Below are 20,859 nucleotides of genomic sequence, written 5' to 3'. Positions count from 1 at the left end.
TATCAGGTCACTTAATTGCAGTTGCAAATGTTTCCACTAGCTAGCTATGTTTTTAAGAGAGAGCTTTTCGATTGGCATCGCTCCCTGTTTTCAGTAACAGGTGGGGACTGGATTAGGTGTGAGCAGTGCAGGAGATGGGCTCATGAGTTGCTCCAATTGGACTGGGAACAGCTTTATTTGTGACCATGTAAATGTGATATTTCAGTCTCTTATTTTTTTTGTAGAGCACCACTGATTTGAGCAGGGGGAGGGGGGGTAACTAAAACGTTGTAAACTGTAACTGTAGACATGTATTTCCCTTAATAGTTTATTCACCTTTTTTTAAACCTTTATTTAACCAGGCAAGTCAGTTAAGAACAAATTCTTATTTTCAATGACGGCCTAGGAACAGTGGGTTAACTGCCTGTTCAGGGACAGAACGACAGCTCTGGGATTTGAACTTTTCGGTTATTAGTCCAACGCTCTAACCACCAGGCTACCCTGCACCTAAGCGTGAGCTTCCTCCACAATACTATCCCCCCCCAAACATTGCTTTTTTGTGTGTCAGCAATTAGACATTGTTCTTATGGGGTCTAGTTACACCTTAGTACCCTACCATTCTGCCTCGTTGACAACATGTCAGAATGGTGCAGATTACTGTTCGAATTTAAGGTCACTCTTCCCTCCCCGCTTTCGCACGATGACGAGACAGGCCATAGCCCGGTGTACCCCGGGCCAGATTAATCAAACCCCCTCTATATTAGCCCACACAGCTACATGGGTCCACTTTCATGCCAGGTTTAACAGCTCATATTGAAACTCAGAACCCAACCGATGTAATATTACAATCTTCCAATTATCAACTTCGGTTTAGAGACAAGCTTCATGAAACCTCTAAACAAGGGCGGCTCAATTTACCCCACTCTGCCCGGGGTGGTAATATCTCTCTAGAAGCTGACCCGTCGTCCGTATTGTGAAACAATTGGAATATTAAAGTAAGATATGAATAGAGAAAGCTAATCTGAGAGCAGGGCTGTCTTTCTTTCGATCCTATATGTAGTCCCATCGACACCCACTCCAACGACGCACTAGTGAATGTTCTCTCTGCTTGGTGTTTTTGGAAACGTTTGTTATAGGAAGGTTGTCACAAGTTACCACATCCACAAAGTCCTAAACCCCGCCCATTTCTTCAATTTATCTTCTTAAAAACGTTATTTTAAACCTAACATTAACCACAGTGCTAACCTTATGCCTAACCTTAAATGAAGACCAAAAATCAAATGTTGGTTTTCATGAATTTTTACGATATAGACCATTTTTACTTTGTGGCTGTGGTAACTAGTAGAAACCTTATTGGAACGATGCGTTTTAAAAACACTTGGAAGCTTAAATTCCATCGCTTTTGCAAAACCGGGCCTTCAACTAAAACTAGCTATCAGTTGATCTGCATACTAACCTATTCTACATAGTTTTATCTCCGGTGTGATTCGATTCCGCAGCAGTCTCCGTAGCCGATCATTCTCCTCCTGGTACTCCACCACCGTTTTCTCAACTGCCCCGAAAATCTCCACAGCAGCCGCCGTTAAACGCTCATTTAAAAACACACGCAACAATTGTAGTTTAGACATTTTCAGTCGAATGAGAGTTGGGTGGCCTATTTAGTTCAGTCAGTATGTCTTATTTTTACTCCACTAAATTATTGCCAAAACAAACTCGTTTCTAATCCTACTTCCGTGTTCTAGTCAAGGAATCTTATAAAATCGTTTGTTCTAATGGCTGGCGAGACCAGAAAAACACAACAGCGCCGCCAGCTAGGTGGGAGTTGAATCCAGTGCAAAGCATTTTACAGACCAGTTGAAAAGGAAAACGATAACTACACAGTGGCGGTGGGTGGGTAAAATCACATGGGAAGCCAATCCAGGGGGGAAAAAAAGCCATATTTACAACCGTGTGTGGTGATAATGAAGTTGTTTGCTCTATAACCGTATAGTTCCATATGCCTTGCGACAGTGATATATAGGTCTAAAGTCCCAGACAATAAGAAGATACAGTAGCAGAATAAATTCAACCACACCTATGTTTCATAAAAAAATGTAGAGCAACCTCTGTCTGGTAAAGTCCTCAAAGAATATTGAATGTTACAAACAGTTAGCTGACCTTCAGCATGGTCAAGCAAGTTAATGTTTCCGACATTTTTGGACCACTAAACAACGATTGATTTAGAACTACACAGCATTACTGCAAGTTGCAAAGAACACACTGCACTATTCTAGCACCGTTTCAACGACACATACAGCGTGTTATGTTCTGTTAATTACTGATGTCCCCTTTAAGGCGGGAGCACCCTTGGTCATGCGCAGTGTTGTTCTATGTTATTCTGGAACTAACTCGTTTGAGTAAATGTGAATCCAAATCCCTACCTCCATCAATGGCAAATTTAGGAAAGGGACAAATTTAGCTAGCCAATAGAGGACAACAACACAAGGAGATGCAACAATTCAAGTTTTTTTTCTGTCAATAATGACGTTTCGCTTGTGATGTGATTGGTCTGAAGCCAAATCCAAACTGGCTTCCCTTTACACTTTTTATTTGGTGCGCCAGGACCAATCAGAGCTGAGCTCACTCAGTTTAGATCATCGCTGATGAGCTATTATTTTTTAAGAAGGGAGGTCAAATGCTCGCTGGCTTCCCTTGCATTCATTGCTACGGGCAGCAACAATGTCATACTCTTTCTGACCAAACAGCATCAGATAGATACGCTTCACATACTGAGACAGAGGGGCGCTGTTTTGTTCGCTCGGATGCTTTCTCCGGTGAGTCACATTAAGCCACTTGCAAATCAAAGGAAATGTATTATTTATTTATTTTTTATTTCACCTTTATTTAACCAGGTGGGCTAGTTGAGAACACCTTTATTTAACCAGGTAGGCTAGTTGAGAACACCTTTATTTAACCAGGTAGGCTAGTTGAGAACACCTTTATTTAACCAGGTAGGCTAGTTGAGAACACCTTTATTTAACCAGGTAGGCTAGTTGAGAACACCTTTATTTAACCAGGTAGGTAAAAAAATATTTTGTATGTATTTTTCTCTTGGTCAATTTTTTGGGGGAAGCCTGGCTACCCTTGGCATCCACGAATACACATCACTGTAACTACATGTACACACACAGTGGTTATCATAAGCATAGAATGATCTGAGATAATCAATTTCTTCATCGGGGGTCAACTCTACAGCATTACTCTATACAAGATCAAAGGTAAGATGTCATGAATGAGCAGAATTTGGTCAGAATTGATGGCAAACACTCTTGGACAAACACTTGTTGTGTTATTGACTGTATGTTTGGTTATCCCATGTCTAACTCTGTGTTGTTGTTTTTGTCGCACTGCTTTGCTTTATCTCTGCCAGGTCGCAGTTGTAAATGAGAACTTGTTTTCTACTGACCTACCTGTACAAATAAAAGGTGAAATAAAAATCCATTTTTAAAAAATGCAAGGAGACATTTTCTCAAAATTACATTTGACATTTTAACAATTTAGCAGACACTCATATCCAGAGCGACTTACAATTAGTGCATTCATCTTAAGATAGCTAGGTGGGTCAACCACATATCTGTCTTAGTACATTTTGAAGTGCGAATGTTAGTTCAACAAAAGTTAAACACATTTTAGGGGGGCGAGGTGCTGTGGGACAATTTAAGATACTCTTTGAAGAGGTTTCAGACGTTTTCGGAAGATGGGCAGGGACTCTGCTGTCCTAGCTTCAGGCCAGGGGGAAGCTGGTTCCACTATTGGGGTGCCAGGACAGAGAAGAGCTTGGAGTTGTGCTGAGCGGTAGCTGCCCTCCCATTGAGGTGGGAGGGCCAAAAGAAGAACTTGGGTTGGATTTTTTAAGAATGTTTAAATAACATCAGTCCGACCATTCTCTCATCGCCCTGAGAGACATTCCGAATCAAACGACTAGATATTTCTGTTTCTAATTACATTCTTTACAGTAGAAATGTGAGCTTCCTAAAATACTCTGTACTGTTTGATCAGAACCTAATTGAAATCAAACTTTATTTACATGTAAAACATTCTAAAATTTAAATCCATAATATATTATGTATCATTTCTATTCATATCTATTTATCGGAAACACACAGTATGCATTTCAGATAAAGGGCTCCCGAGTGGCGCAGCGGTCTAAGGCACTGCTTTTCAGTACTAGAGGTGTCACTACAGACCCTGGTTTGATCCTGGGCTGTATCACAACTGGCCATGATCGGGAGACACATGGGGCAGCGCACAATTGGTTAAGGGAAGGTTTGGCTGGGGTAGGCTATCATTGCAAAATAAGAATTTGTTCTTTATTAACTAGGCAAGTCAGTTAAAGTTAAACAAAAACATTAAAAAATGTGTGTTTTTCCTTTCATAAGAGTGTTGTCCACACCACACAGGACTATTTTTGTCCTCTCATACACGAGTAATAAAGCCCTAGTTGACACAGGAGTAATATAATTGTGATTTTTTAAAAATGTATATATATTTTTTAAGAACCCTCAGCACCCCTACATCGCGAGGATACGTCTGTGCCATTATTCAGAATTGAAATTGTGTGCCCTCAATTTGCTCGAATGAAATTTGGACAGCCAAGCTATAGGCTTCTGTAGTTTCAAGTTTTAATGTCACGTGCACATGGTCTCTTTCGCATAGAGTTAATCAGGCTGATGATTGTGTCGGGAACTGGAACATTCTGTTCTACACGTCAACCCAGAGCATCCCAAACATGCTCAATGGGAGACATGTCTGGTGAGTATGCAGGCCATGGAAGAACTGGGACATTTTCAGCTTCCAGGAATTGTTTACAGATCCTTGCGACATGGATTATCATGCTGAAACATGAGGTGATGGTGGGGGGTGAATGGTAATGGCTCTAAGGATCTCATCACAGTATATCTGTGCATTCAAATTGCCATAGATAAAATGCAATTATGTTCATTGTCAATAGCTTATGCCTGCCCATACCATAAACCCACTGCCACCATGGGGCAGTCTGTTCACAACATTGACATCAGCAAACCACTCTCCCACACGACTCTATACAGGTGGTCTGCGGTTGTGAGGCCGGTTGGACGTACTGCCAAATTCTCTAAAATGAAAAAGGTGGTTTGTGGTAGAGATTAAAGAGAAATTAACATTAAATTCTCTGGAAAGAGCTCTGGTGGACATTCTTGCAGTCAGCATGCCAATGGCACACTCCCTCAAAACTTGAGACATCTGTTGCATTGTGTTGTGTGACAGAACTACACATTTTAGAGTGTCTTTTTATTGTCCCCAGCATAAGGTGTAATGATCATACTGTTTAATTAAATCAGCTTCTTGATATGCCATATCTGTCATAGGGACGGATTATCTTGGCAAAGTAGAAATGCTCACTAACCGGGTTGGAAACAAATACAATTTGCGCACAACATTTTTTAAATAAGCTTTTTGTGCTTATGGAAACATTTTGGGATCTTTTATTTCAGCTCGTGAAACATGGGACCAACGCTTGAGTTGTTGCGTTCATATTGTTGTTCAGTATATGTCATACATTGCCATAACTGTGCCTGCACATTGCTGTTGTAAATTACGCTTGGTCTCCAAAGCAAATAAACTGTCTTGAATACAAGTCATGTCTACTTATTTGCTATTTTGACAGACTAATCTACCGTTTTATTAAAACACGATTACTTGCCAACAAATTAAAGTTGATACGATAAACCAACTCCATGCATCATTTGTTTTAGCAGTAACACTGAAGCTAGCTAATCCAAACATTTCATGAATATCACAATGAATTTATCAAGGAGTTTAAGTCAACACTGTTGGTGTCTGATGCAACTGGAATCATTTAATCACTTGTCAGAACACTTGTAAAAAATATGACATAAGACACCATTATATACCTAAACTCAGAAAAAAAAGAAACGTCCCTTTTTCAGGGCCCTGTCTTTCAAAGATAATTTGTAAAAATCCAAATAACTTCACAGATCTTCATTGTAAAGGGTTTAAACACTGTTTCCCAGGGTTGTTCAATGACCCATAAACAATTAATGAACATGCGTCTGTGGAACGGTTGTTAGTGTCTTAACAGCTTACAGACGCTAGGCAATTAAGGTCACAGTTATGAAAACTTAGGACACTAAAGAGGCTTTTCTACTGACTCTGAAAAACACCAAAAGAAAGATGCCCAGGGTCCATGCTCATCTGCGTGAATGTGCCTTAGGCATGCTGCAAGGAGGCATTAGGACTGCAGATGTGGCCAGGGCAATAAATTGCAATGTCCATACTGTGAGATGCCTAAAACAGCACTACAGGGAGACAGGACGGACAGCTGATCGTCCTCGCAGTGGTAGACCACGTGTAAGACCTGCACAGGATCGGTACATTCGAACATCACACCTGCGGGACAGGTACAGGATGGCAACAACAACTGCCCGAGATACACCAGGAATGTACAATCTCTCCATCAGTGCTGAGACTGTCCGCAATAGGTTGAGAGGCTGGACTGAGGGCTTGTAGGCCTGTTGTAAGGCAGGTCCTCACCAGACTTCACTGGCAACAATGTCGCCTATGGGCCACCATCGCTGGACAGACAGGACTGTCAAAAAGTGCTCTTCACTGACGAGTCATGGTTTTGTCTCACCAGGAGTGATGGTTGGATTCACGTTTATCGTCAAAGGAATGAGCGTTACACTGAGGCCTGTACTCTAGAGCCGGATCGATTTGGAGCCGGAGGGTCCATCATGGTCTGGGGCGGTGTGTCACAGCATCATTGGACTGAGCTTGTTGTCATTGCAGGCAATCTCAATGCTGTGCATTACAGGGAAGACATCCTCCTCCCTCATGTGGTACCCTTCCTGCAGGCTCATCCTGATATGACCCTCCAGCATGACAAGGCCACCAGCCATACTGCTCGTTCTGTGAGTGATTTCCTGCAAGACAGGAATGTCAGTGTTCTGCCATGGCCAGCGAAGAGCCCGGATCTCAATCCCACTGAGCACATCTTGGACCTGTTGGATCGGAGGGTGAGGGCTAGGGCCACTCCCCCTAGAAATGTCAGGGAACTTGCCGGCGCCTTGGTGGAAGAGGGTAACATCTCACAGCAAGAACTGGCAAATCTGGTGCAGTCCACGACGAGGAGATGCACTGCAGTACTTAATGCAGCTGGTGGCCACACCAGATACTGACTGTTACTTTTGATTTTGACCCCCCTTTGTTCAGGGACACATTATTCCATTTCTGTTAGTCACATAAACGTGGAACATCTTCAGTTTATGTCTCAGTTGTTGAATCTTGTTATGTTCATACAAATATTTACACGTTAAGTTTTGCTGAAAATAATCGCAGTTGACAGTGAGAGGACATTTCCTTTTTTTGCAGAATTTATATCAAAAAGCTAGAAATATTTAGACCACAATGCAGTTGTAAGTATCCTAGGCAATCTATATTATACCACAACATCAGTCTAACTCAGTGGTTCACAAACGTTTTATAGTCCCGTACCCCTTCAAACGTTCAACCTCCAGCTGTATCCCCTCTAGCACCAGGGTCAGCGCACTCTGAAATGTGTTTTTTTGCCACCTTTGTAAGCCTGCCACACACACACTATACGATACATTTATTAAACATAAGAATGAGTGTGTTTTTGTCACAACCTGGCTCTTGGGAAGTGACAAAGAGTTATTATATGACCAGGGCACAAATAATAATATAATAATAATCAATAATTTTGCTCTTTATTTAGCCATCTTACATATAAAACCTTATTTGTTCATCAAAAATTGTGAGGAGTAGCCCATACAGGTGTGGAGGAGTAGCCCGTACAGGTGTGGAGGAGTAGCCCGTACAGGTGTGGAGAAGTAGCCCGTACAGGTGTGGAGGAGTAGCCCGTACAGGTGTGGAGGAGTAGCCCGTACAGGTGTGGAGGAGTAGCCCGTACAGGTGTGGAGGAGTAGCCCGTACAGGTGTGGAGAAGTAGCCCGTACAGGAGTGGAGGACATGGGACTGACTGATGCAGCTGTGGTCTGGATGCTGGTAGAGGGGGCGAGAGTAGAACGAAAAGGTGCCAACAAGAGGCAGGGCTGTCTCCACCACCGGAACTGTCAGGTCCTGAAATTCCACAAGCTCGACAAAGCCCTCATCATCCTCCTCTTGGACATCAGGATCACCTGTCTCCAGTTCCTCAATGGCAGCCTTATAATCCTGCAGCACCAAGCCAGTCTGACCGAAGAGGTACTCCAAACCTATCAGCTCCCCTAAAGGAAAAGAAACAACATAAATATATGAGAATACACAGGACTGAGAACAGAATAATACAATAATAACATTTCACACAGAAACGTGTTGCTGTTTGTATTAAATATAAATGCTGCATTAGTTTATAAATTAAATGATATTGCCATTAACAGTGTAAGTAACCATACGTTCCAACTGATGACCTTCCTACTGCACAGAAAGTGGTCAATGCAGCTTAACCTGCCAGAGCTTCCTGGGCATCCAGAGCAGCAGAGGATCGGCAAAGTCCCTCTCCATCTCTACTGAGCTGCAGATGGAGGGTCGGTCCCACCACATTTTGTCAACTCTGGCAAAGTCCATCTCTTGAATCCCATTCCCCGACCACCTGAACAATGCCTTGGACACCACTTATGATCCACATCAGGCAAAATACATTGCTATCCCTTTGGGAAGGAATATGTAATCTCACTGAAATCCAAAGACAACAACATCCCCACACGAGAAATAATGTATTGTTGATAAATTCCCCAAAGGACAGGTCGTCATATCACATGAGACATACTGTGTAGGCCTAGTACAGCATTTAAAATGCAAGTCATCACTATAAATAGGCTGGAAGGGCTGAAAAGTAGAACTATTAATTTAATTAGATCAATAGATTAAAGGAACCATATGTTCCTTTAAGACAATATTTAGTTTTACTTATCTATTATCGCCATGAACTAAACATCATAATTATTGAAAATAATAACTCCAGATTAGTATGAAAATCGTGGGGTTAACAGACTATTTTGATGGTCAGTCATCTGACGTTAAACTAGCTAACTTCAATAAACCTGTGTCAAAACACCAGTCACTAACATGTTTTTATTTATTTATTTTACCTTTATTTAACCAGGTAGGCAAGTTGAGAACAAGTTCTCATTTACAATTGCAACCTGGCCAAGATAAAGCAAAGCAGTTCGACACATACAACAACACAGAGTTACACATGGAGTAAAACAAACATACAGTCAATAATACAGTATAAACAAGTCTATATACAATGTGAGCAAATGAGGTGAGATAAGGGAGGTAAAGGCAAAAAAAAGGCCATGGAGGCAAAGTAAATACAATATAGCAAGTAAAACACTGGAATGGTAGATTTGCAATGGAAGAATGTGCAAAGTAGAAATAAAAATAATGGGGTGCAAAGGAGCAAAATAAATTAATTAATTAAATACAGTAGGGAAAGAGGTAGTTGTTTGGGCTAAATTATAGGTGGGCTATGTACAGGTGCAGTAATCTGTGAGCTGCTCTGACAGTTGGTGTTTATAGCTAGTGAGCTATGTTAGATGGCGTTACTGTAGCTACACTGTCAATCTAGTCAATCCGAACCGTGCTAACATATTACTGTAGCCTAATACACAGATCTTACTTGCTAGATATTCCGATCGATGATGATGATCCATGAAAACGGCAGGCAACAATAAAATTGTAGTAGCTAACGTTACTTCAGAAAATAAAGATAATTCGAGAACGAAATGACCTGAGGAAATATATTTGTCCATGGTCCTCTTCTAGCGTTTAAAGGTCCCGCCACAGGTCATAGCTAACGTTAGTTCAGAAAGGAAAGAAAACTCGGGAACAACATGACCTAAAAGGAAATACATTTTTCCACACCCCCATCTGCACGTCTATCACTCCAGTGTTAATGTTATATTGCAATTATTTCGCCTCTATGGCCTTACCTCACTACTATTTTACATTTGCACACACTGTACATATATTTTTATATTGTGTTATTGACTGTACGTTTGTTTATGTGTAACTCTGTGTACTTTTTGTCGCATTGCTTTACTTTATCTTGGCCAGGTCTCAGTTGTAAATGAGAACTTGTTCTCAACTGGCCTACTTGGTTAAATAAAAAAGTTTTAACTTCCACACTTCTTCTTCGTCTGTATTAGCGAGGGTTATTCGCATAAACCCAACGCAGTGCCCCCTAGTGGTTGAGTTCTACTAGACGCTACAGACCAGTGATAACGGAAACCAATTAAATCAAACCTTTACTATAAGTAATAGTGATCTAGGATGATAATTTCTTGCGTGAACTGAAAGACAACACATTTTATTTTATATATTACCAGGCAGGTCAGTTAAAAAAACACATTCACACAGGCGACTACTGACAACTGCAACAGCTTGGGACTCATGTGACAGTGTGCAGTAAACTAGAGCATGCAGTTACAAAGAATGCGATTGAATTAGGAAACACTGTAGTGCACGTAAAACATAGTCTGTACTTACAGAAGTGCACTTATCAGGAGTGGCCTGTGTATCAGCTAACCTTAAAAGATTGAATCAATATTATGACTGAGCAGCATTAGGTCAACATGGATGAGACATACTCTTGGACAAATGGAGTGTTATATTTTCTGGAAAATATTTTAACTTATCAATAAGATCTGTATCACCTTGAGAAACATTCCAAAACAAACAATCAGGAATTCCTGTTTAATGACGTGAAAATATCAACAGACAGAACAGCAGACCTCTGATTCCTATAATACTATTTACATCAAAATATTTACATAGTTGTTTATCTCACATCCAATTCTCTGAAACAAATAGCATAAATTATCGTGTTGCTTTGGTTTCCCAAGAGTGATGTTCACATCCTGCCTTTAAATTACCATCTGTTGACAGAACATCTTAGTTCTAATTTTCTTTCAGTTTCCTTCCTATGTGGATGGTTTTTTTTTTTTTACATGTGCCAGCAGATTAGTCTTCTGAGTGAAGCTCTTCCCACATTCACCACAGCTAAATGGTTTCTCTCCTGTGTGAGTACGTATATGATTGGTTAGGTTGTTCTTGAGATTGAAGCCTTTCCCGCAGTCACCACAGCTAAAAGGTTTCTCTCCTGTGTGAGTCAATATATGCCTGGTTAGGTGCTCCTTGCGATTGAATCTTTTTCTTCAGTCACCACAGCTAAATGATTTCTCTCCTGTGTGAATCCTCATGTGATTGGACAGACCTCCTTTGTGTTTGAAGGTCTTGCCACAAACAGGGCAGGTGCAGGGTTTCCCACTGTGACAGAGTTGGACATGGGCCTTCAGTTTACAGATGGAGTTGTAGTGTTTATTGCCGAAGCTGCATTCACTGAGTCTCTTCTTGGTTAAGGTCAGAGTGCCAAAAGGTTTGAGATCCACTGGGTTAGAGTCACTCTCTCTGTTATCCACAGTCTGGGTTTGGGGAAGAGTCAAGGACCAAAGTGGGTTCTAAAGATCACATTCACTTTTCAAACAAGGAGGAGTGAAAATGAACTCTATGACATCAGGTTCCAGACCTTGAAGCCAGTCTTCCTCCTGACTGGTCCGGAGTTCCTCCTTTTCCTCTTTGATCTGGGTGGGTTCCGTGTCCACCTGCCCCAGACTGGGGCTCCAGTCCGGCTCACAGTGCTGCTGCTCAGGGGGAACATCCTCTTCAGAGATAGTCAGAGAGAGCTGCAGGGAGTCTGGAGGGAAATCCAGACCAAAGTGCAGACATTTTATTTGAACGTGCTCAGAGTAGTGTGACACCTGCCATTGTCAACGCACACCTGTCCTTTACCACTCTGTTTCTCCATCTGAGATGTGTTTATTTCAGAAACAGTACTGACACATTCCAGGACCTTGAGAAAGGTGGGAGCGTTCTCCCTCCACTCAGTCAGAACCTTCTCCGTTCTCCCTCCACAGTCAGAACCTTCTCCCACCTTCTCCCCCACTAGTCAGACTTGAGAAAGGTGGGAGGTTCTCCCTCCATAGTCAGAACCTTCTCCCACTTGAGAAAGGTGGGAGCGTTCTCCCTCCACTCAGCCAGAACCTTCTCCCACTAGAGAAACGCTCTCCCTCCACTCAGTCAGAACCTTCTCCCACTTGAGAAAGGTGGGAGCGTTCTCCCTCCACTCAGTCAGAACCTTCTCCCACTTGAGAAAGGTGGGAGCGTTCTCCCTCCACTCAGCCAGAACCTTCTCCCACTTGAGAAAGGTGGGAGCGTTCTCCCTCCACTCAGCCAGAACCTTCTCCCACTTGAGAAAGGTGGGAGCGTTCTCCCTCCACTCAGCCAGAACCTTCTCCCACTTGAGAAAGGTGGGAGCACTCTCCCTCCACTCAGCCAGAACCTTCTCCCACTTGAGAAAGGTGGGTGGTTCTCCAACCACTCAGCCAGAACCTTCTCACACTTGAGAAAGGTCTCTCCCTCCACTCAGTCAGAACCTTCTCCCACTTGAGAAAGGTGGGAGCGTTCTCCCTCCACTCAGCCAGAACCTTCTCCCACTTGAGAAAGGTGGGATTGTTCTCCCTCCACTCAGTCAGAACCTTCTCCCACTTGAGAAAGGTGGAAGCGTTCTCCCTCCACTCAGCCAGAACCTTCTCCCACTTGAGAAAGGTGGGAGCACTCTCCCTCCACTCAGCCAGAACCTTCTCCCACTTGAAGCTCTTTATGTCATCCGGGTTGATGCGTTGAAGGAGGGAATTGAGTCTCACGCTGGTTAGATTTCTACATTCCTTTTCCACAACGCTGAGCACCTCGTCGACCGTTACGTCACGTAAGCCAGGTATGGACATGACACACCTTGTGTGGTATCGTCCCTGGGTTAGGTTAGTTCCAATTTTCTCAAACGGGCCTTTAAGGATCCTACGGCAGGTAGCCTAGTGGTTACCAAGGTAGCCAAGGGACTGCACATCGTTGACACTCTCGACTTGCATGTTCTGTTAATATGAATTACCATATTCTAAAATGTGATTTCTGTCCACTGCTCCCAATAGAGTGAAAAGATGGTTGAAAGAAAAAGGGCTCTGTTATCAACATAACATGGGTAATATGTCCCAAATGGCATCCTATTTCTAACATAGTCCTTTTCATTTTGACCACTGCCCAAAGGACACTATGTAGGGACTAGGGGGCCATTTGGGACACAGCTTTGAACTTGGTATTTTATTAGGATCCCTATTAGCTGTTGCAAAAGCAGCAGCTACTCTTCCTGGGATTCACAAAAAACATGAAACATAATGACATAATACAGAACCATTAATAGACAAGAACAGCTCAAGGACAAGACTACATACATAAAAATCAAATAAAGATTGGGAGATGGGTTGGGATAAGGTTATATAATCTCAATGTCATAGCTATGATCATGACAACATGATTTGGTACAAATTAACTATTTGGTGCATGATTGGAAATGAAATACATACACTACAGCCAAATTCGTTCCACGGATGGCCGAGGGTCTGCGGGTTTTCACTCCTCCCTTGTACTCGATTGATGAATTAAAGGTCACTAAATCGGTAAGGAACTCCCCTCACCTGGTGTTCTATGGCTAAGGATCTGACCCGTGTTTTCTATTTTCGGCAAAAAAAATGACATACCCAAATCTAATTGCCTGTAGCTCAGGACCTGAAGAAAGGATATGCTGATTCTTGATACCATTTGATATGCTGATTCTTGATACTATTTGATATGCTGATTCTTGATACTATTTGATATGCTGAGTCTTGATACTATTTGATATGCTGATTCTTGATACCATTTGATATGCTGAGTCTTGATACCATTTGATATGCTGATTCTTGATACCATTTGATATGCTGATTCTTGATACTATTTGATATGCTGATTCTTCATGCCATTTGATATGCTGATTCTTCATACCATTTGATATGCTGATTCTTGATACCATTTGATATGCTGATTCTTGATACCATTTGATATGCTGAGTCTTGATACTATTTGATATGCTGATTCTTGATACTATTTGATATGCTGAGTCTTGATACTATTTGATATGCTGAGTCTTGATACTATTTGATATGCTGATTCTTCATACTATTTGATATGCTGATTCTTGATACTATTTGATATGCTGATTCTTGATACTATTTGATATGCTGATTCTTGATACTATTTGATATGCTGATTCTTGATACCATTTGATATGCTGATTCTTGATACTATTTGATATGCTGATGCTGATTCTTGATCATTTGATATACTATTTGATATGCTGATTCTTGATACCTGATATGCTGATTCTTGATATTTGATATGCTAGTCTTGATACCATTTGATATCTTCATACCATTTGATATGCTGATTCTTCATACCATTTGATATGCTGAGTCTTGATACTATTTGATATGCTGATTCTTGATCTTGATATGATTCTTCATATTTGATATGCTGATTCTTGATACCATTTGATATGCTGATTCTTGATACTATTTGATATGCTGATTCTTCATACCATTTGATATGAGTCTTGATACCATTTGATATGCTATTTGATATGCTGAGTCTTGATACCATTTGATATGCTGATTCTTCATACCATTTGATATGCTGATTCTTGATTCTTCATACCTGAGTCTTGATACTGATTTTGATATGCTGATTCTTATTTGATATGCTGATTCTTGATACTATTTGATATGCTGATTCTTGATACTATTTGATATGCTGATTCTTGATACCATTTGATATGCTGATTCTTGATACCATTTGATATGCTGATTCTTGATACTATTTGATATGCTGATTCTTGATACTATTTGATATGCTGATTCTTGATACCATTTGATATGCTGATTCTTCATACTATTTGATATGCTGATTCTTGATACCATTTGATATGCTGATTCTTCATACTATTTGATATGCTGATTCTTGATACCATTTGATATACTGATTCTTGATACCATTTGATATGCTGATTCTTCATACTATTTGATATGCTGATTCTTGATACCATTTGAAAGGAAACACAGCAGGGGCTCAAACTTTAGATCCCAGTTCCTACATTTGAATATAAAATTGATTTTAGTACATTATTTACCTTCAGAGGTGAATGTATCAAACCAGTGATAAGTTATGTGTCGTTGTGCACTCTCCTCAAACAATAGCATGTTATTTTAACAAGAATTTAAACGTTCAGCCCATATAAGACATGTCTATGTCCTGGAAAGTTTGCTGTTACTTACAACGTCATGCTAATCACATTAGCGCATGTTAGCTCAACTGTCCCGGTATAGGGACACCGATCCCGCAGAGGTTCATAAAAAGGAAAAACCCGCAGACACTCGGCCCTCCATGGAATGAGTTTGACACCCCTGTACTACAGGTTATACAGACAGTATTATGAAATGGACACAGTCAAGGAAATCGAGGCACGTAGCTACAGCAGGGTTGGGGTCAATCCCATTTCAACGCCAGTCAATTCAGGAAGTACACAGGAATTAAAATTCTCTTCAACAAAGAACACTTTGAGTTGGAATTTGGTTTCCTTTCTGAAATGACTGGATTTGAAATGGAATCGACCCCAACCCTGCTGTACATATACACAGTGCCGTTGAAGACAATAACAAGCTAGATAATTACACAAACACCAACATTTAATTACAGCACAACTGTCAGCTTGATCCATATCCACAAAGATCCTCAGAGTTAGAATGCTGATCTAGGATCAGGTCCCAACCCGTCCATATAATCTAATTCATTATGAGCTAAAAGGCCAAACTGATCCTAGATCAGCGCTCTTACTGACAGGCTCTGGTTAGTTCTTTGGAAAAGGGCTCTACGCTGCACAATACATTTTATTGACAGGTAGAACATTGATACTAACCTTTATGGTTTCCACATTACAGGAGTTGGTGTGGTCGGTGCAGTCACAGTGGTTGATGATGTTGATGATGGGACGGATACAGAACGAATCAGATTTCTTCATGCAGAGCCAATCTGTCTTGCAGCGGACAGAAGTGACAGAGTGTGGCTTTTTTTCCCTCTCCGTCCATTTCTCAGTAGACGTGGTGCACCTTTTAAATCCGACTGCATTCTCCCTGGTCATGTTTTTCACCAGACCAGTGATTCTCTGAGCATCAAATCAAATCCAATTTTATTTGTCACACATACACATGGTTAGCAGATGTTAATGCGAGTGTAGCGAAATGCTTGTGCTTCTAGTTCCGACAATGCCGTAATAACCAACAAGTAATCTAGCTAACAATTCCAAAACTACTACCTTATAGACACAAGTGTAAGGGGATAAAGAATATGTACATAAAGATATGAGTGAGTGATGGTACAGAGCGGCATAGGCAAGATACAGTAGATGGTATTGAGTGCAGTATATACATATGAGATGAGTATGTAAACAAAGTGGCATAGTTAAAGTGGCTAGTGATACATGTATTACATAAAGATACAGTAGATGATATAAGTACAGTATATACATATACATATGAGATGAATAATGTAGGGTATGTAAACATTATATTAGGTAGCATTGTTTAAAGTGGCTGGTGATATATTTTACATCATTTCCCATCAATTCCCATTATTAAAGTGGCTGGAGTTGAGTCAGTGTGTTGGCAGCAGCCACTCAATGTTAGTGGTGGCTGTTTAACAGTCTGATGGCCTTGAGATAGAAGCTGTTTTTCAGTCTCTCGGTCCCAGCTTTGATGCACCTGTACTGACCTCGCCTTCTGGATGATAGCATCTGCGTTACAGCTGTGATACTGGGAGAGCAGACCTTTGCAGTTGCTACAGACAGACGTCAGGTTATCTACAACGGTTACGGGTCCCATCAGCTCCTCCAAGGCAGAGGTGTTGTCATTCTTCTTCGTTATTGCATCAAATGTACATCAACACATTCAACACCATTCTTCTTCCAGCCCTTTGGATACCGGGGTTGTTGGCAAATCCGTTTTTTCCCCCAGAAGACAGTGGCTGCTCCATGTTTGTCCTCCTGTCCTTAATCTCAGACGCACAGAAATAAAATATACCGTCAGATTGCTTGATTATGTTCTGGGGAGACGCCTCCAACCCTATAAACAGAAATTCTCAGTCAAATCCTGATCAGCGACGAAAAACCTGCATATAGCAGAACAATAATCGTCACATCCCAGTCAGTCAATAGATGCTACCATTTATGTTACATGCATCTGCCACAAGAGTTTATCCTGCCCCAGACTGGGGCTCCACTCCTGCTCACAGTGCTGCTGCTCAGGGGGAACCTCCTCTTCAGAGACAGAGAGCTGCAGGGAGTCTGGAGGGAAGGAGAGGAGGTTATCTATACAGCCTTTAGACATGCCGGAGTGCACAATCCCATTTTTTTTTTAAAACTGTGACACAGACAACCATTTAATTATATAGTAGCGACCTTAACCCAATACCTAGCGACCTTGTCAAGAGGTTCGGACCTCTTGGTGTAAGGGTTAAGGCGTTAGCTTGACAGTCACTGGACCTTGGTTCAAGACCAGGCTGGGGCTATGCTCTGAATTCACCACATTTCCTTGGAAGTGTGATGAGGCCATCAGAGATGCATGTACACAAGAGGGGTGTGTTATAGATGGAAGGGGATAATGTAGGGACCTTAACCTAACGACCTAGTCAATAGGTTCAGACCAGGGATGTGACAAATACATTTTTTTTTAAATACAGTTTAAACTGCAATTTTTTTCTCCTCTGATTTCTGCATTTTACATCTTTAACATTCAACAATGACAATATTTTGGGACTACCAAGAAATGTTTTGGTGAATTGTATGAATCATGCATTGAACTGCATCCATCGATTCTGCCAATCTACATCATGGAATGTTGAGTCAAATATAACCTATTTTTAAAACCTTCTATGAAGTTGGTTTTAGAGCATACACTGGGAATTTGATATTGACTGATATGATTGTCTGTTTCTTGTACTTAAAACGCTGTCAGTTCGACTTTAACCATAGTCAGACAATATGCTGCGGCAGCTGTAGAAAGTCGATAACTATGACAACGGCGCGACCGAGTGAAGGGGGTGCAACTCATGAATAGGCCTGCAAGACGGGATTTTTGGGGGATAAATAGTTGATTATATGATCCCTATTTGCCTAAACAGTTTATGATTTGGTTAGAACTGTAGCTAATCGCTAGATATTATTAGATATACCTAGCTACATACGAACCTATTCGGCATAGTTTTATCTCCAGTGTAACCCCGAGCTGTTTCAGTAGCCGAACATTCATCTCGACCTTGTAAATTACTCAGCTACCATTTTCTCAACTTCTCCTAAATTATCCACAGCAGCCACCTTTAAGTGATCATTTAAAATATCACTCAATGACTGTAGTTTAGACATGTTTCAGTCGAATTAACGTTGTATATTCTTTTAGCACTGCCTTCGTCCCCTTAGACAGAATGCTGGTCACAAACAAAAGCAACCCGCAAGCAGTTTCACTTATTAAGCATTTATTCTTCTTCTTCGGTGGGTTTTAAAGGCGTTTGGCATCGAATATGTTGAAATACCGCCCCCAAGTGGAATACAGTATAAATCCATTATACTTTGTGACGGAAAGGGGGAGAAAAAAATGAATCACACATCTATTTATCTGAAACCCAGAACATGAATGATCCAAAGTTGCTTTGCTTTCCTACGAGTATTGTCCAAATCCTGCCCCCCTCCCATCTGCTGTCAGAAGACGTCTTTGACGTGGATGTCGATTAAGGAAGCCCCCCACACCTCTCTGATTCAGAGTTGGAGTTGATTCAGGTTTGGTTAAATGCGGAAGACACATTTCAGTTGAATTGCATTCAGTTGTAAAACTGTCTAGGTATCCCCTTTCCATTTTTAAATGATGGGTTCACAGCGAATCTATTGTTATGCTTAGATATGTTTTTTTCTTGACATGGTCAATTAACTCAAGCTCAGATTGTTAATTTTTTTCTAATTTGGCACATGGAAAATATCGGCCATGAGTAACTTGGTCAAAAAGAATGCCAGCAATTGGCCTATAGGTGGCGCTGTTATGAAGAGTCTCACTTAAACCCTCAAATCCGCATATAATTATATATTATCACCTGTGAATGATGCCCAACATAAGAAACAATGACTTTTTTTATGCGACTTGTTCAATCATAGTCGCACACCTCATTTAGCCTAGACCAATATGTTTTAATAAGGCACGTATAACAGGTGCTCCCGAGTGGCGCGAGCGGTCTGAGGTACTGCATCTCAGTGCAGGAGACACTACCTGGTTCGAATCCAGGCTGAGTTACATCCGGCCGTGATTGGCCCAGCGTCGTCTGGATAAGGCCTTCATTGTAAATAAGAATTTGTTCTTAACTGACTTGACTCGTTAAATAAATACAAATTCAATCACAACATAAAGACCACATAATTCGGCGTTACAACGGGTGTTGAGACTAACTGGCATATATAAGCAGTGTGTGAGTTTCAAGTTTGGGGAAAATAAATGTCACCATAAACATGCACCTTTATAATAAGAGCATTACTTGCATTTGTGGACCCTTTTGATAATGTTGTTTTCCGCTAATAGAACATTCGCGCTTATAGCCCACTACCATGTGCGCATTGCTGCGCTTATAATGTGAATAAATATCCTAATAGTTTCTTAAACATTTTAAGCTAAACGTTCTGATCTGTTGTGTCAGCCACATTGCATTAAAAAACATATTTGATGCTAGTCGTTGTATTAATTTGAGATATATTGTATCCCACAACTGTCCCAGACTATGTTTGGAATATTTATTTCTCGCACAGAATGGAATATGTCGACTATTGTACTCTGGGGGATAGGAGATTGACATAGACTAGTGCTTTTGCTGTTGGTTAGGCCTACTCATCTTGTTGGTTGACAAAACAAAGAAAATGTGCACAGTTTTTCCAATATCTTCAATATGCACCTGCTCGCAGTTGCGTGCCGGATGTGTCTGTCTTCACATGTAGCCTATGAGAAAGACCCGATCACATGACAGAGAGCAGTGCCTCGATCGCACAGCACAGTGAGGAAGGAGGGCACAACACAGCACTCAGGGCTACGAAAGGCATGTTTTTTTTTAGGGTGCATTACGGCTGTGAAATTTGAAGTGCTTGTCAAATTGTGAATGAGAGACTATTGGAGTGGGTACAGCCTGCGCAAAGAACCAAGCAAAGCTCATGCCTTTTAAAGCAACTTTTTTCAAATCATCATTATAGTCACATCATGTAGCCTTAAAATATATTAAACAAGACATATAGCCCAACGTTTGTAGAACAACTCTAAATTAAGCATATAGGAATACCTATTTCTTTGTTAACCGCTCAACATATAATAGCTAGCTGCATGTGCGCACTCAAATCGTTTGGAGAAAATGTTTATATTTATTCAGCTTTGTTTTGTATGAAGTATTCTTCCTACTATAAAATAATGCCACGGAATGATTAGCAAATCTTGTCTGCTAAATGAACTAGTTGTATTCCACAGCCATTTGGCACAGCCAGATCAGGACCTAACATAAGGACAACAAAGAGTATGCTATTCTGTTATTCTGAAATAGACTACATTTTCTTCATATCATGTTTCTTTAAACCTGTCTAAAATAAATCATGGATTTATTGTGAAGGTGTAGGCTATATTGAATGGATTTCTTAGACTTTTTTAAATGGTTTGTAGGCTTTGATATGTACTTTTATGCTAATTAACGGTCAATTACCGGCTGACGAAATTTCGTGACCGTCACAGCCCTAGTGGTGGCAGCATCATGTTGTGGGGATGTTTTTTTAGCGGAAGAGACTGAGACTAGTCAGCATCGAGGCAAAAATTAACAGCGCAAAGTACA

At 41.0% G+C, this 20,859-nt stretch overlaps 1 protein-coding gene across 2 annotated transcripts in view; it reads right to left on the bottom strand.

Annotated features, from left to right (window-relative positions):
• LOC118369005 (zinc finger protein 250-like) overlaps nt 1–18,489 on the bottom strand; it is a 31,297-nt gene extending 12,808 nt beyond the window's left edge. Inside the window, exon 1 of one of the 2 annotated variants that reach the window (XM_052497765.1) lies at nt 18,206–18,489. In XM_052497765.1, the coding sequence (XP_052353725.1) occupies nt 18,206–18,266 (61 nt within the window). In that variant the 5' untranslated portion in view covers nt 18,267–18,489. Of the gene's footprint in view, nt 1–1,435; nt 1,721–18,205 lie in introns of those variants that run through there. The other variant, XM_035753518.2, reaches the window with a different exon arrangement.
• Between the last annotated feature and the right edge of the window lie 2,370 nt (nt 18,490–20,859).

Source organism: Oncorhynchus keta, chromosome 35 (genome assembly GCF_023373465.1).
Source record: "Oncorhynchus keta strain PuntledgeMale-10-30-2019 chromosome 35, Oket_V2, whole genome shotgun sequence".
NCBI classification, from domain to species: Eukaryota; Metazoa; Chordata; class Actinopteri; order Salmoniformes; family Salmonidae; genus Oncorhynchus; species Oncorhynchus keta.
Note: the sequence above shows the minus strand (reverse complement) of the source record. Positions and strands in the feature narration are given on the sequence as shown.